The 16,755-nt window shown below is 37.2% G+C and overlaps 1 protein-coding gene across 4 annotated transcripts in view; it reads right to left on the bottom strand.

The window, feature by feature from the left end:
• LOC149551192 (uncharacterized) overlaps positions 1 to 16,755 on the bottom strand; it is a 47,337-nt gene that overhangs the window by 11,746 nt on the left and 18,836 nt on the right. For 2 of the 4 annotated variants that reach the window (XR_016352705.1, XR_016352704.1), the window contains exons 5-6: positions 8,532 to 8,714; positions 7,585 to 7,882 (exon numbers count right to left, since the gene is read on the bottom strand). Coding sequence is in view for 2 of the 4 variants with exons in the window: in XM_089786768.1 (XP_089642894.1) it covers positions 8,532 to 8,714 (183 nt within the window). In the remaining 2 variants the exon portion in view is untranslated. The remainder of the gene's footprint in view (positions 1 to 7,584; positions 7,883 to 8,531; positions 8,715 to 16,755) is intronic. The other 2 variants (XM_089786768.1, XM_089786769.1) reach the window with 1 other exon arrangement.

The raw sequence follows: 16,755 nt of genomic DNA, 5'->3' as shown, positions 1-16,755 counted from the left end.
AACCTAAATCATAGCACATGTTCAAGGCATTCTAAAGAACCCCCCTATTTTCAAAAAATATTGCTCAAACCCCCTTTTAATCACCCCCCTCTAATACCCCCCACAATCATTTTCCTATAAAAACCCCCACCCCCTAACCAATAAATTCTCACTCCCCCCCTTTAAGCAATATATTGCCCCCTTTTTTTGCCCATTTTCAATCCCCCATTATGAACCCATGCGATAATGTATTTCTTTTTCAATGAAGACCTTATTCCATAAACATCATACTAGAGCCCATGAATGTGCTTCCAAAAATCTTTCCTCGCCTAAAATGCCTACTAATGCTTTGATTCCCTTTCATGAGCATGCATGATCCAAAGGAGGAAGCTAGTTTTAAAAAGATGAAATTTAACAAACATGATATTTTATATAATCTTACATTCTATTACAATAAATTTAGATGAAGAAGATACTCTTGATGATGATGTTTTTTATATTGCTAATGCAACTAAACATGATATTTTATATAATCTTACATTCTATTACAATAAATTTAGATGAAGAAGATACTCTTGATGATGATGTTTTTTATATTGCTAATGCAACTAATGATTATAATAAAGCTAACGACTCTAATGATATGTATGAGGTTATTAATATTAATCATGATTTACCAGCTATGTGGCAGGCAATATGTTGGACTAGCTCCTATTGCGTGGTGGATTTTCTATGTTTGTTTTTCGTAATGTGCTTCCCTCATGATGTGTTCTTGTTGATGAAAATTAAAGTTCTTGTTGATGAAAATTAAATCATTTAATTTAAAGATAAACAAGGAAAGAACATCATACTCCCAACACTCGCAACTAACAACTTACAAGCATACCTAACACCTATTGTTGTTTTTCTGAGAAATAGTCATTTTTTCCATTATAAGGTTCTTATTTTCTTGGTAATGTGCCTAATTGTTTTATTGCATAATAAAACCCTAGTTGCAAAGGCTTAAATGAGGTAAAACCCTAGATTAAACGAAAAAATCATTTAAGTCATTCTTTTCCTTCGTTACTTTTTGTTTCACTTAGGAAGGGTTTGTCCATCGTCATGTTATGCTCGAGCCTAGGCATTATCAACTTTAAGTTGTGACCCCATTATTTTTTATTATGAATGTCTTGAAAGACAAGGGTTATTTTGTCATAATTAGAGCCCCTTTACAAATATCCTAGGTGTTGACATTTTATGGTTAAACCCTTATCTTAAAATGTCTTGAAGTAATTTTCTTTAATGCAAGAAACGGTGGGTCCTCAAATCAACGGTATGTGTTTTTTCGCAAGCTCTGACAGTTCTTTTAGGGAGAATGCATGATGTTCCCACGTGGATGATGGCATGACCAAACACTCATTTTTCTTTAAGTCGGTAGCCAAACCAAATCAATGGCCACCCCTTGTTCGCAATATATTTCTCTCTGTGTGGCAACATAGTGGGATATGGGCGCATGTCCAAGATATGGGCCCGTGTCTTCTTAAATAAAGATGTTGATCAACGGTCCTTGTTAACTCACAAGTCCTGACAATATCTGTAGCGAGAAAGCGAGATCTTATCGAGTGGAATAAACCCAAGCTCAAGTTGTTTGGTGGGACCATTTCCAATGAGGGTTTGTTGCATTCTGATTGGTCCACATACGTCCAAGTTAGCCAGTATGAATGGGTCTGAGGTATGGATTGTATAATGGAGACGCCAAGATTCTGCCACGTGGACACAAGGATTAAGTTTTATTTTATATACAATGGGTCCTCTCTTCTTTGAATCAATGGCTATCGTGTTTTCACATCTCTGATATGTGGAATGGTGAATTAGCGAGATCATGACATGTGGTTTCGATCGATAGAAAAGTTTCCAGTGGGATCTAAGGAGTTAGCAAGGACCTAGCATATGATTGGACAATGTGGACATTGTCAGCAAGTCTAATTACGTAAGTATATGTAGTCTTAATTCTAAAGAGGATCAAACAGCCTACGTTGTCTCACAAGGAATCAATTTCCTCATGGCAATGAAGTGAGATGCTTCCACATGTCTACCTCACGTTGGACTATTCCATTGCTACTTAAAAAGGAAGAATTGTGCACGAGGAGGAAATCAACAATGGGGACTTAATCACACAATAAGATGAGTCGTCCATATGTTTAGGAATAAAGAAGAGATTGACAGTTCACATGTTATCACAAGGGTTTAGCATCTGTATGGCCATAAAGCACGATGTAGACACATGTTCCATCTGCTTCAACGTGTGGAATTTTCAAAAGATCTTACGTGATCACTTTTTTTTTTTTCTTATTGGTTGGTGATGGGTCCCTAGGGATGAAAAGGACAATCAACGAATATCAAAGGAAGATTACATCCATCAAATGTAAAATGGAAGAAGATCAACGACAAACATTCAAACTTGGTATTGAGACAATAAAGATGGGTTTTCACTGCATGAAGGAGTAATAGTTTTTCTGCATGAATTCAAGGTTTTAATGCTATTACAAAGAATTTAAGAGTTGTCATTTCATTTCAAGTTATCAATTTATGCATGTGGAGTCTCTGAATTGCGAAAACCAAGTTCAAAGAATTTTCAAAAGTCAATTTCACGATGGCTCTATGATTGAGTAAAACACCAAGTAGTCAAATTCCTTTCTCTATGTTTTGAGTTACAAAATTTTAAGTTGCTCTAGGATTTTGCACCGATTATTAAAGCCTTAATTTGAATCCTTGAAGCCCTAAATAAACCCTAGTTGTGTAAATACCTTGTAATTGAGAATATGCCTCCAAAAAAGTACTCCGGAAAATTCAATTATGAAGATAAAATATTACATGTTGATTTTGTTCAACAATTACCTATGTGAAAATAGATTAGGGAAGCAATTGAGGTATAGACAACCTTGAAGAATAAAGTGTGTTGTGGCTTGAAGGATAAGTATGGAAATATCTGTAACACAAATATTCCAACGAAAGGTTTAGAAGTTTTTAAATGGTGGTATGGTCAAGCTAATTTAGGGAGCCCTCTAAGTAATGTCTAGTAATATGACTGTAAATTGATAATGCCCACTATTTTCCTTGACATTGACCTATTGTTGGAGCTAGTGGATAAATACGACCTGATTTTACACATAATTAGGGATATAAGTGGGGAGGTTATGTTAAAAATAGAGATTAAATCCATTAGAGAAGTTTTTGGTCTCCGTCCAGCTAAAAATGTAACTAATATGATAGATTTTAAAATGTATGAAGAAGCTTTTGATCAGGTAGGGTTGACATGCAACAAAAATTGATGGTTTCTTTCTTAAAAGATCTAGATGGAATCAAATTGACACATCTAGCCATATTACAAACCATAGGTAATTGTGAACATTATAATGATGCCTTGGTGTATACACACATTGTCTTATATCAAGTGTTGGGGTTGATAAACAAGAAGAAATTCAGTAAGGCCACAATATTGATGTGCATGGGAATTCAGAATTATGGGGATGCAGTGATCTATCATTTCCCCAAGTATCTGGAAGTGAATATCAATGAGGGATTGGCAACATTGAAGAAAGGGGAATGAACTGATTTTAGATGGTATTCATTACTCATTCATATGTTTTATTTTTATTTTTTTAATTATTATTATTATAATAATAAGGATTTTGCTAAACACGTGGACATGGAATTCAAAAGGGGTGATGAATAGTTGCTAGTACAATTGTGGTCCACCATCTTGTCAATGGATTGGGAGGGTTCCAGTTTTGCGTTATTTGAAAATAATTTTGGATCTGCCATCAAAAAAAGGATTCCGTGAGTTGTTACTGATTTTCCTCACTCTTTGAGAATTTTCTTGAGGCCAATTGATTTTAATACAAAACCAAAAATGTGCCACCAATGGGGAGACATTTATTTCTACCCTCACACCATAGTTATCAGAATATATGGATTTCCAGGAAGGCCTTTAGTGTTGCCCAAATATGTTCCATTGAGGATTGGTTTTCTTGAAGTCATGAGGCAAGTTGACATGCTTTAAGATATTGATTTCCCACCAACAAAGGCCCAAAAAGGAACTTTCTTTCTTGATCTTACATTTTTTCATCATTTTGCTATAATTAAGGAAGAAATGAGTTGGTCCAATTACTCAAACCATATAATTTGGAAGTTAGTTCAAAAAGGCTGAATGATATAGAAGGTTTCTATGAGAAATTAGTTCAAAAAGGCTGAATGATATAGAAGGTTTCTATGAGAAATTAATGCACAAAATAAAAAAGACACCAAGGGATGAGCATGAATTTGATTATCTAGAGAACATCATCATAAATGATGAAGATTTGAAATCCCAAAGAAGAAAGAAATCATATTGGCATACATATCAGGAGATTTTGGGGGAAATTTGGGAAAAGGATCTAGGTTATGATCCACTCTCAAACTATAAGGGCATGGATTAGGAGTCGAGAATGTTTTTTGATTATTTCTTAAGTATATATAATACCATGAATGAAAACTCGAAAAATACGAAGACGACAAAGGTAATTTTTGTAGATGATGCATAAAGTTTAAATATGTTATTGCAATTTGTTGATGTAGTCCCTAAAGAAGGTAGAGGGCAAAAGAGGATAAGAGAAGGATCATAGGTTATGATGATGAGCCAAAAAAAAAAGGCCAAAGCTTCAGAGACCCTAACAATATACCATAGGAGAAAGCTTGAAGAGAGGTCATCAGAGGTAGAAGATGTGAGGCTAGTGGGTTTAAAGGCAGAAGATCAAATGAGGAGACCCCCCTCTCCAAAATCTCTGAGACCACCTACCCACTTTCACCATTAAAGAGACACCATGAGAATATAATTGAAGAAGAAGGGATCTCCAAGAAAGAAGAAGCCACCCAGAGTGAGGAACAACTAGAGGGATTGAACCTTCCTTATGAAGATGATGATGAAGAAGAAGAATACATATATGTCCCTAAAGACGTGTTAGCAGGAAGAGATCTTCAAGTTCCTAACACACTAATTTTTGATATCACAACACAAGAGATGAAAGGACTCTTCCCAAGGGAGTTGAGAATAGAGTCTTGTAAGGTAGATGTGACTGATGATGGATTTGTCAAATCAATCCCCTTCAAGCAATTGCTATGGCAATATTATAGGGAGGATTGTCTCCAAAAAGCTAAAGAGAAAAGAATACAAATACCAAATGTTGACCCTAATGACCTCGCTCAAGAAGTGGAGCATGAAATGATGATTAAGTTTGATGCTATTACCCCAGAAGAAGGAAGGAGAATTGTTAAAGAATCAGGGATCAAATTATTGTCAAATATAAATATTGTTGATGTAATTTTGATTCAATCATGAAAGGTGTGAGGTTGAAGAGACCAAACCAAAAGGAATTCTATAGGCCTTCATCTGGTATGCATTATAGTGAAGATTTAGTTGCCTTAGCCACTTTGGATTTTTCACCATCTGACTCAAGTAAAGATATTAAGGATGGTATTGGAATAAGAGGAAATATAGTCATACAAAGGGTGGAGGATGCTAAGCTTACTCACTCTACCAAGAATCTACAGGAACATGTTTCCTTTGTTCATAATGTTGCAAAAGGAAAGGAAAAGGGGTATGAACAGTCATAGGAAATGTACAGCCATGTGTTGTCAACATATAAGCAAAGAACAAAGGAAATATTGATCAGCAGGACAAAATAAACCTATTCGAAAAGAGAATAACTGAGTTGGAAGTAGCAAAGGGTTGTAACGTCAATGAGTCATCCAAATAGTTGAGTATAGTGTCATTCGTTTCAATAGTTCAGTTACAACAAACTCATATCAAAAGAGATAAAAATAATGATGCTTTAATAAAGGAGGTGGTGGATTTGAAGATGCAATTGCAAAATGATAAAGAGAAATTTGATTATGATAGAGGTTATTGTTAGAACTTCATTAATGATGTTACATGAAAAGATAAATTCTAGGTTGTTTAGACTCCATGAAGTATGCAAGATATTGTATTTGGTCATCAACAAAATGGAGCATGATAGAAAGTTGGTTAAGCCAACATATCAAAAGTGGGTGAGCATGGTTGAGAAGATGGAAAAGGTAGAATTATGTGTGAGGATAGATCGTAATGCTCCTCAAAATGCTATGCCTACTGCCAGGGTCATCAAATCACTTAAGAATTTTTTAGTATTACCTGATTATATTGAGAGTAAATTGATAGAATTGAAAAATATGATAGAAGGTTTTCAAGACACACCTAGTACCACCACTTTGGATAATAACAAGGATATTAAGGAATTTTCTAATTGGAGGAATGAGGCCATTGCCAAAGTAAATGACATTGTGTAAGATTATAGCATAAAATATGGATATGACACTTCTTCATGAATGCATTTCCAAGTTGGTTAACTTTGATGTATTTCATGAAAATTTTGAAAGGGAAGTTACCCAGGCTATAGTAAAATATAACCCCTACAGGTAGGTGGCAGGTCGGATCCTCGGACACATATGGCCAAGTGATGATGATTATCATGAGTGGGTAAGAAAATATATTCCAGATAATGACTCAAATCACAAGGACCCATTAGAGTAAATAAGTTTTGGAGCCTATTTTCTCTTTCGCAAGGAATAACTTGGGTAAAAGTTGTAATAATAACCAAGCATGTGACCCTAGGAATGTCACATCAGAATGTTGATCATTAAGAGAATGTTTTTTTTTTAAAGCAGTCACATGTTTGTTTGTAACAAGATGGTATGAGCAATTAAAAGATGGCATGTGTCTTAATCTCTATCCTTGAAGCTTGTTGCAACTCATCTATATAAGTGAGTTTCAAGGGCTAGAGAAGGGTATGAGAATTTTGAAGAGAGTAGATTTTTCTATGTTTTCTCAGAGGTGGTCCATTTACTATGAATTATTTTCTAATCTAGAATAGTGAAGTTCAAAATTGCAAATCTGTTTTGAGTTGATATTCATAGAGTTTTTAGATATAAGGATTGTATTATTTTAAAGCAAAATGAATACAAAGGAAGAAGTACTTGAGTGCCCAGTTATGATCTTGTCTCTTCTTATGTTATTTTCTTGAGGTTTAAGGACGAGTATTTTGAGCTCTAGTTATGATTCGTTTAGTATTATACCTTAGTTCATGTCTTGTTGATAATCAAAATGATTATGTAAATGCTTGATGTGATTTAAGGGAATTCAAAACATCACTGGGAGATCTAATAAGTATAGGATTTGGAATTGATTATTGATGGTTTTTACATAAAGTGAGAGAAATAGATCCATTCGAATATGTTCAAGTTCTGTGAGTAAATTGCCCAAATGGATAAAGCACTAATCATGAGTTAGTGATAAATAGATCTTGTAAGGTTGCACAATATTAAATTTCATAAATCTAAATCAAATATCTTATGTTTTTGTTTGTAGGTCCTGAAGGATAGCCTATGCTTGATTTAGAGAAAAGATCTAGGGTATGGAATAGTAGCTGAATTACATCCCTTATGTAGTCTCTAAGTTAGAAGAGTTGAAGGCAAATGTCTACTTTAAAGATGGAATTTACTAGTGTTGTTGTTATCAAGAAAGAAGTAAAATAAATTCCAAAGTATACCCACCTGAATCTTGCAGAATTCGAAGGGGAGAAGACTACCAAGTCTTGTTAGTTGGTCCTACTGATTTGTGTGGGGACACCTATTATGGTGTGTAGCTGATACCTAGGTTTCCTCTACCACTTCAAAATGTATTTGAAATGTTGTCAAATTCGGAGCCAACACCTACAACTCCAGGTGACTAGATGACCAGGATTACTTATCTATAGGTACCAGCTTGAATGGAAATTTTGGCCTTTCCTTCAATTTGCATCCTCTTTTCGTGATGATAGTCTTCCTCCCTTCTCGAGGGTGATTCATCCTCCTACATCCACTTGATACATGAGGTAGTTAGACATAATCTTCTTTACCCTTCTATATCAATCAAATAAACAATAATTACTAGCATAATTCATCTACTTTCAACATTCATCAATATTTGTTTGTCAATATGCTTCATTAATCATCAATATGTACTATCAAAATATTTCAAAAATAATATCATATCTCCAATTAAATAATTAAAAACAGTTATTTAAAAAGTTTATAAAGAAGGGATATGATAGAAACAGCAAATCAAATCCCAAACCAAATCTGACAACTTAGTATTTAAACATTGAATAGTTTAAGCTCAATATAGAATGAAATAGTATAGAAATATAAACCAGAGAATTCCTCACTAAGATTTTTAGTGCTAAATGGCTATGTTGTCTTTCTATTCCGCTTTGAAGACTTGTTTTGCTTCAATTGTACTTCATGGGATTCTATTTAAACTGGATACTCTATGGGGTACCATCTAGGAAACTCACTGCTTGATGGGAGAATTTAACAAAGATCATTAAAAGCTATTTGATAATTTTGTACACAAAAACTCGTGTGTTTAATATAGCTTGAAGGATGTGAATTTCCAATTTTAATGCATGAATTTTGCAGTTAACAAACAGACTACTATTTAAGCAAGTAAGATTACGAACCGCATTATCTGTAGTCCTCCTTTGAGTGCCCATTCTATTAAGAATGGATAGATGCGTCCAGGGATGTGGATACTCATAGAATGTTTATCCTTTTGAAGACAAACTCCTTGAAAAAGTGCCGCAAATGCCTCCTCTGATATAGCTATTGAATGACCTTCAAAACTGAAGCCTGTTGTATACGCTCTGTGTAATAAAACGAAATGATTTTAATGGACTAATCCTCCATGCAATAAGTGAAAAATATTTTAAATGCAATCTTTTGCTTTGCAGTGATAAAAGAAAACATACATTACAATCATAAGATAGAACTCATTCTACAATGGAAAATGTTTGTACAAAAATGTACCCCAGCTTTTAAAAGGCCAATGTTTAACCGATGGAGACAACCTCCATTGCTGCATGTTCAATACTCTACTTTTACTGATAATAGATCTAAACAGAACAACTAAAAGACAGCATAGCAAATAGTGTAAACACTCACAAAAATACTCTTTTGTATATTCTAATTTCTGTTAACTCAAAATGGGCAAAGAAACACATGCAGTATACAAAAAAGAGAAAAGATAACAGCAAGAAGAAAAACTTTTTATTCCTGTACTTTGAATATAACAACAAATTCAGTCCAAAATGGTTATCTCAGGCCAGTCCTCAAGACTCGTTCCAGCAACACAACCCCTCTAGAAAACAAAATGTGCCATCCCAATAAACCCAAGACCCCACAACAGGAGTTACAAACCCACAAACTGAAGTCACAAAAAAATCTCCTAAAAATGTTTGAGCACAAAAATTGATAGAAAAGAGGAATTAATCAGCATTAATGGTTGGTTACGTCATTTACTCATGTTAAAACTTAAAAGGCTCAAAAGTTTGACTTGTACTCCATTAGGTGAAAAACATAACGAATTTCTGGATGTTAAAATGGCAGCAACTGGGGATGTGTCCCCTATGCTGGCACCCACATTCCCGATGGTATGCAGGTACAGCTTTCAAACTTATCCTAATTTCTTAGATTAAAATGTATGCTCATTAACAATGAAAGCATTTGAATTTTGATAAAAAAATTGTCCATTCTCCTGTGAAATCTCAATTCAACTCTAGTGCTATGTATTAAGCTTCTACAATGTTTGTGAAGAATGCCTCTTCCACAATGTCTGTGATGAATGCTTTATCAATGTTATGCCATAAATATTTGAAATTCCTCTATCTTTTTGTAAAAGATTCCCTATTTTTTAATAGACATTGCTTGTCGTCCACTAAAACATGACCCAAAGTGTTAAGAAAGCAATGGTGCGAAAACGCTTTCTAAAGGCCAAATGATAGGAAAATAAGCATAAACAAAATTACAGAGATGTGCAGGTTAATAAATTATCAAAAAAGTATCATACACAAGACACAAAGAAAACTCAGATTTAATGTGGGAAACCCTTCCAAGAAAATACCCACCACCCAAAACCTTGAGCAAACTTTTGTATTACAGTAAATGAAATTTACTTACAACACTCTGGATTTTCACAGGCTCAGATGGCCTTTACAATCAACTTGATTTCATCAATATACATTCAAACGAATTCTTGCAGCCATTAAAACACCTTGCAAATTTGTTACAGAATAACACAAACAATTATAGGCAGAACGGTCCGCCAACCATCTGTCACACATGGATGCCTTCGGTGAACACGGCTTCAGTCACCCCTTCGGTGACGCGGATGCTCTACACGATGGACTCTACTTATTGTACTCATCTCGCACACTATATTGTCTCTCAGACAACATCATTCACCATGTCTGGCACCACCGTACCACCATACCACTGTACCAACATACTGTCCAACACCACCGTAATGTCCAACACCACACAGCACAAACTAATATCATCACTGTACGTTTAAAATTAAAAAATAAAAATAATTGTCACTGTACAGTGACATACCTCCACCATACAGTGGACTCACCGTACAGTGCACTTTGTCATCATAACAATCTCCCACTTGATGAAATGCAGAATCACTCTCTCAGTACAAGTAACAAAAGTCAGGGGTATTAAGCCCCATGGAGTTTGTGCACCATTTGAACTTAGTTGTGTTCACCGGCTTTGTCAATGCATCTACAACATTTTCCCGAGTATCAACCTTTTCAAGATTTACCTTTCCATCTTCGACCATGTCATGTACAAAGTGATATTGTACATCAATATGTTTTGTTCTAGCATGGAAAGTAGGTTTTTTCACCAAACATATTGCACTTTGAATATCACAGAGAATTGTAATTCTTCCTGCATCATAGCCAATATCCGAACATAAATGCTTAAGCCAAGCTGCCTCTTGACATGCACAAGTAGATGACATGTACTCTGCCTTAGTTGTTGACAACGCAGTTACACTTTTTCGTTTGCTCCAACTGATAGCACCACCATTCGCCATGAATACATATCCACTGGTAGATCTTCTCCTGTCAATGTTCCCAGCCAAATCCGCGTCAACATAACCTTGAATGCTAACCAACCTATTAGATCCCACTGAATTACCTTGATAACATAACATGTACTGTGACGTACCCTTCAAATATCGTAGAACTCTTTTCACAGCATCCCAATGTGACTTGCCCAGATTTTCCATAAACCAACTCAATACTCCCACTGCTTGCGCAATGTCTGGTCTCGTACTGACCATTGCATGCATGAGGCTTCCAACAACACTTGCATAAGGCATCTGCTTCATGTCTTCAATCTCATTAGGAGATTTTGGACTATCATTAACCGAAAGCTTCGTTCCATGTAACACTAGAACTACCTGTTGCTTGCAGTCAGTCATATTAAACCGCTCTAGAACATTAGTAATGTATTTTCTCTGGCTGAGCCAATGTTTCCTGCCAACCTTGTCCCTTATGATTTCCATCCCCAAGATAAACTTTGCCGACCCTAAATCTTTCATTTCAAGCTTCAGGGACAACTGAGATTTTAATTCCAAAATCATTTCATTCCTATTGCCTATAAACAACATATCATCTACATATAGAGCAATAATAAGTATCCAATCACCTTCAGCTTTATTGATGCAGGAGCATCCAGAGGTATAAGGGCAATCCTGTGTCACCCAAAAAAATGTACTTAGACTTAGTTTCTGTTTCATGTCTTTACATTTTTGGATACCCATTTGGGTCAAATAAAGATTCCAACTCTCACAGTTCCACTATCAGTGCGTTTGAAAATCCCGAAAAAATAGGAGCATGCAATTTGGCCATCATTTTGGTGACCTAGAAGGTGTGAATTGACCAGATGAATGTAATTGTGATTTAGAGCATTCCAAAAAAAGAATCAGGTCAAAAGGCCCCACGGTTTGAAAGTTATTGCAGTTTTTCGAGTTTTGGAGACCTCCTAAGAATGCTTCAAAGTCAGGTTTGGGGCATTAAATGACCTCAAAAAGGGTCAAAAAATGGGGGACGAGCGTAGCTGGTCCATAGGGCTATAGAGCGCTTCGAGAGTTTTTCGAAAATGTAAAAAGTTCGTCAATCGGAGCTACGGTTCAAAAGTTATGCCTCCCGGAAGTTCGGTTACCGTTTCTGGATTATTCTAGATTTGCACCGACTTCTAACGCAGCTTCCGAAACCTTCTATTTCGTCGGTGGATGCCTACTAGCACTTTCTAGAATGTACTCCTAGTCCTTAACCCTCAAGGGTCTATTTAAGGAGATTTCTGGCATTGTAAAAGGCAGTTCGGAGTGGAGTTTGAGAGGAGGTGCTAAAAGGAGAAATATTCTCCAGATTTATGCTATTGTAAGCCCTTAGGGCATGTTCTGAAGTTTATTTTCTCTGTACTATTTGTACTAGCTTATTTTCTCAGTTAATATAATTTCCCTTTTTTGTTGTGTCCATTCTGTTCTTGGGTTGTGTCCCCATCAAGTGGTATCAGAGCGGGTTTTCCTGAGTGTGTAGACAGAGCGCCGACTGTGAGGCAGTTTGCACCAGGACTGTGTGGTTGTGGGTTCGAGTTAGAAGATGCCTCCACGAAGAGAGCGTGGCGGAAGGGCAAGAGCTATTGATCCTGAGGAGGTTAGAGCCCTCCAGAGGCAGGTACAAGCATTGCAAGAGGAGCTTCGTAGAGGAGAAAATGTTGCTGCAGGTGACAATAGTGAGGATGACAATGAAGAGGAAGTAATGGGACCAAAAGAGGAAGTTGACGGGGAAGTTCTGAATCCTGTAGAGGAAAGGCTTTTTAGGGCCATTACTAAGTTTGGGAAAAGACCTACAATTGAAGTGGGTATATTTTCAGGAAATCTGAAACCAGATGAGTTGATCGATTGGATCAATGAACTGGAAGAATACTTTGAGTATGAGGATATAAGGGACCCAGATAGGGTTAAGTTTGCAAAGGCCATGCCAAAATCTGGTGGCAAGAGGTTCAACTGGAAAGACTTAGAAGAGGAAAGGAAAAGATCACAAGATGGGATCGCATGGTGGACAAATTGAAGAAGCAGTTCATTCCTGTGGACTACGAGCTTGATCTGTTTAAGAAGATGCATGGGTTAAAGCAAGCAGGAAGATCAGTCCAAGAATATACAGAGGAGTTTTACCGACTCTTAATTAGAGCGGGGCATGCAGAAGCAAATAAGGAGAAGGTTGCTCGTTATATCAGTGGGTTGCGACCTAGCATCCAGGAGGAATTAAGTCTGGTAAGAATGACCAGCGTTGAAGAGGCATACCAGTTTGCCCTACGAGTTGAAGAGAAGCTGAATAAAAGGTTTGAAGGAAGACAAAGAGGGCGCGGTCAAGGAGGAAGGGGAAGCGGTAGATCATTTGGAGGCCGCAATGAAACCCAAAAGAAAAATGAAGATGTGGGTACTAGCAGAAACTAGAGGAATGAGGGTTTCAACCGCTCCCATGATCAAGACTTTGGAAATCAAAGAGGAAGAGGTAGAGGACGTGGACAAGGAAGAGGCGGCTTCCGTGGTACCTGTTTCCATTGCAATGAAGAAGGTCATCGTGCCTTTGAATGCCCTCAACGACAAGGAAGGACAGATAGGAGAGCTGAGGGCCAAGCTAGGGTTGCTCATGTAGATGAGGATGCACAATCATCACATTCAGAGGATGCAGAAAGAGGAGAGACCTTGGTAAATGAAAGAGTCCTACTAAGTGGTGAGAATGAACCAGGACAACGAAGGAGTTTGTTTCGTACCAGATGCAAGTGTGAGGATAAATGTTGTGACGTGATCATTGATGGTGGTAGCACTGATAACCTGGTATCAGAAGAGACGGTCTCTAAGCTAAAGCTCAAGAGGGAGAAACATCCCCAACCCTATCGGATTTCTTGGGTAAAAGATGATCATAAGGTCCTGGTAAGTGAACAATGTTTAGTAAAATTCAAAATTGGGAGTTACCATGATGAAGTTCTGTGTGATGTTATTTCGATGGATGTTTGCCATCTATTGTTGGGTAGACCATGGCAGTTTGATAGACATGCAAACACATACTCTCTGACAAAGGATGGAGTTCGCCACAAATTGAAGCCCATGAAAAAGGAAGGTGAAAAGGTATGTAGCAGTGCTAGGATTTGTCTTGTTGATGGAAGGAAGTTTTTAGATGGCATGAAACATCAGCATATGTGCTATGCTTTGATTCCTAGGAAAGATAAAGAAGGTAGTAGTGAAATACCATTTGAAGTTTCAGATTTACTAGGGGAATTTGGAGATATTATCTCTGATAATGTTCCAGATAGATTGCCACCAGTAAGGCAAATCAGTCATCAGATAGATCTGATTCCAGGAGCTAGTTTGCCTAACAAGGCTGCTCACAGGATGACTCCTACTGAAACAGAGGAGCTAAATAGACAGGTTCAGGAGCTATTGAGGAAGGGCTTGATTCGAGAGAGCCTGAGTCCATGTGCAGTGCCTGCAGTACTCGCACCAAAGAAGGATGGAGAGTGGAGGATGTGTACAGATTCTCGAGCTATAAATAGGATCACCATCAAGTATCGGTTTCCTTTGCCAAGGATGGATGATATTATGGACTGCTTGAGTGGAGCTCAGTACTTCACAAAGATAGATCTGAAGAGTGGTTATCAACAAATAAGGATTCGAGAAGGAGATGAGTGGAAAACAGCCTTCAAGACCAAGGAGGGTCTTTATGAGTGGTTAGTCATGCCCTTTAGATTGACGAATGCCCCAAGCACCTTCATGCGGCTCATGAATGAGGTACTTAAGAAGTTCTTGGAAAAATTTGTTATTGTTTATTTGGATGATATTTTAATTTTCAGCAAGACTTTGGAAGAACATTTATTGCATATTCGTAGTGTCCTTGAAAGGCTAAGGGAAGAGAAACTGTTAATTAATCTGAAGAAGTGTCTTTACAAAAAGGGAATTACTCTATTTGGGGTTTGTTATATCACCTGAAGGTCTCAAAATGGATCCAGAGAAGGTAAAAGCCATCTTGGAATGGCCTACTCCGAGGTCTGCTACTGAGGTAAGATCATTTCATGGTCTGGTTAGTTTTTACAGGAAGTTTATTAAGAATTTCAGTGGCATATGTGCACTCCTAACTGATACAATAAGAGGGGATAGAAAAGAGTTCAAATGGACTGCAGCAGCTGCGAGAAGTTTTGAATTGCTGAAGAAGAAGGTGACTGAACAGCCTGTGTTGACACTTCCAGATTTTAGAAAAGTATTCCAGGTGGATTGTGATGCTAGTGGTAGCGCTATTGGGGCTGTATTGAGCCAAGAAGGTAAGCCTATTGCATATTTTAGTAAAAAATTGAATGATGCAAAGAAGAAGTATTTTGTTTATGATCAAGAGTTCTATGCAATAGTTCAGGCCTTAAAGAAATGGAAGCACTATTTATTACCAAACGAATTTGTTTTGTATACTGATCATCAAGCATTGCAGTACCTAAATAGCCAAGGTAAATTGAATCAGAGGCATATGAAGTGGGTAGAATTCTTGCAGAGTTATACATTTGTGTTGAAGCATAGAAGTGAAAAATCTAACAGGGTTGCAGATGCACTAAGTAGGAGACAGTCACTGCTTACAGCAATGCAGGTTGAAGTAGTTGGGTTTGATGAACTCAAGAATTTGTACCTCGAGGATCCTGATTTTGCTGAAGCATGGAAAGCTTGTTAAGAACCTGTTGCTGTAGATAGAACCAAGTGGTTAGATTATTTGATTCAGGATGGCATGTTGTTCAAAGGTAGTCAATTGTGCATTCCAAGGAGTTCCATGAGGGAAAATCTGATTAAGGAGAAACACAGTGGAGGGATGGCAGGACATTTTGGTCGAGATAAGACCATTGCCATTCTTAGAGAACATTATTTTTGGCCTCAAATTTCATAGGATGTGAAGAAGTTCGTACAAAGTTGCCAGGTTTGTCAAGTTGCCAAGGGGTTTAGTCACAATACTGGTCTATATCAGCCATTGCCCATTCCATCAAGGCCATGGGAGGACATAAGTATGGATTTTGTTCTTGGATTGCCAAGGACACAAAGGGGTAATGACTTAGTATTCGTGGTGGTTGATAGGTTCTCCAAAATGGCACATTTCATTCCATGCCACAAAACTCATGATGCTGTCCATATTGCAGACTTGTTTTTCAAAGAGGTGGTAAGACTACATGGTCTTCCAAGGAGTATAGTTTCTGACAGAGACACTAAATTTGTGAGGTATTTCTGGAGGACATTGTGGAAGAAGTTGAGAACAGACTTGAAATTCAGTTCCACGCATCACCCGCAGATTGATGGCCAAACAGAAGTGGTAAACAGAAGTCTAGGAAATTTGCTGAGATGTTTGGTTGGGGATAAGCCCAAGGGATGGGATTTGATTCTACCACAGGCAAAATTTGCTTATAATAACTCTATAAATAGGAGTACTGGAAAATCACCATTCCAAATTGTATATGGGAATAGCCCAAGGACTGCACCAGAGCTGAGGAAGATAGAACAAGGGGAGAGGACAAGTGCTGAAGCTGAGGAATTTGCTGAACATATCAATCGTCTACATGAGGAGGTTCAGGCACACATAACCAAGATGAATCAAGAGTATAAAGCTAGGGCTGATCAAAGGAGAAGACATAAGGAATTCCAAGTAGGAGATTTAGTCATGGTACACTTACGAAAAGAAAGATTTCCAGCCGGTACTTACAACAAGCTGAAAATGAAGAAATTTGGCCCTTGCAAAATTTTGAAGAAACATGACTCAGGAAATGCATATGAAGTAGAGCTGCCAAATGGTATTCAGATTTCTC

This window comes from Cupressus sempervirens, chromosome 6 (assembly GCF_028749045.1).
Source record: "Cupressus sempervirens isolate cs-2001-9-10 chromosome 6, ASM2874904v1, whole genome shotgun sequence".
In the NCBI taxonomy this organism is placed as follows: Eukaryota; Viridiplantae; Streptophyta; class Pinopsida; order Cupressales; family Cupressaceae; genus Cupressus; species Cupressus sempervirens.
Note: the sequence above shows the minus strand (reverse complement) of the source record. Positions and strands in the feature narration are given on the sequence as shown.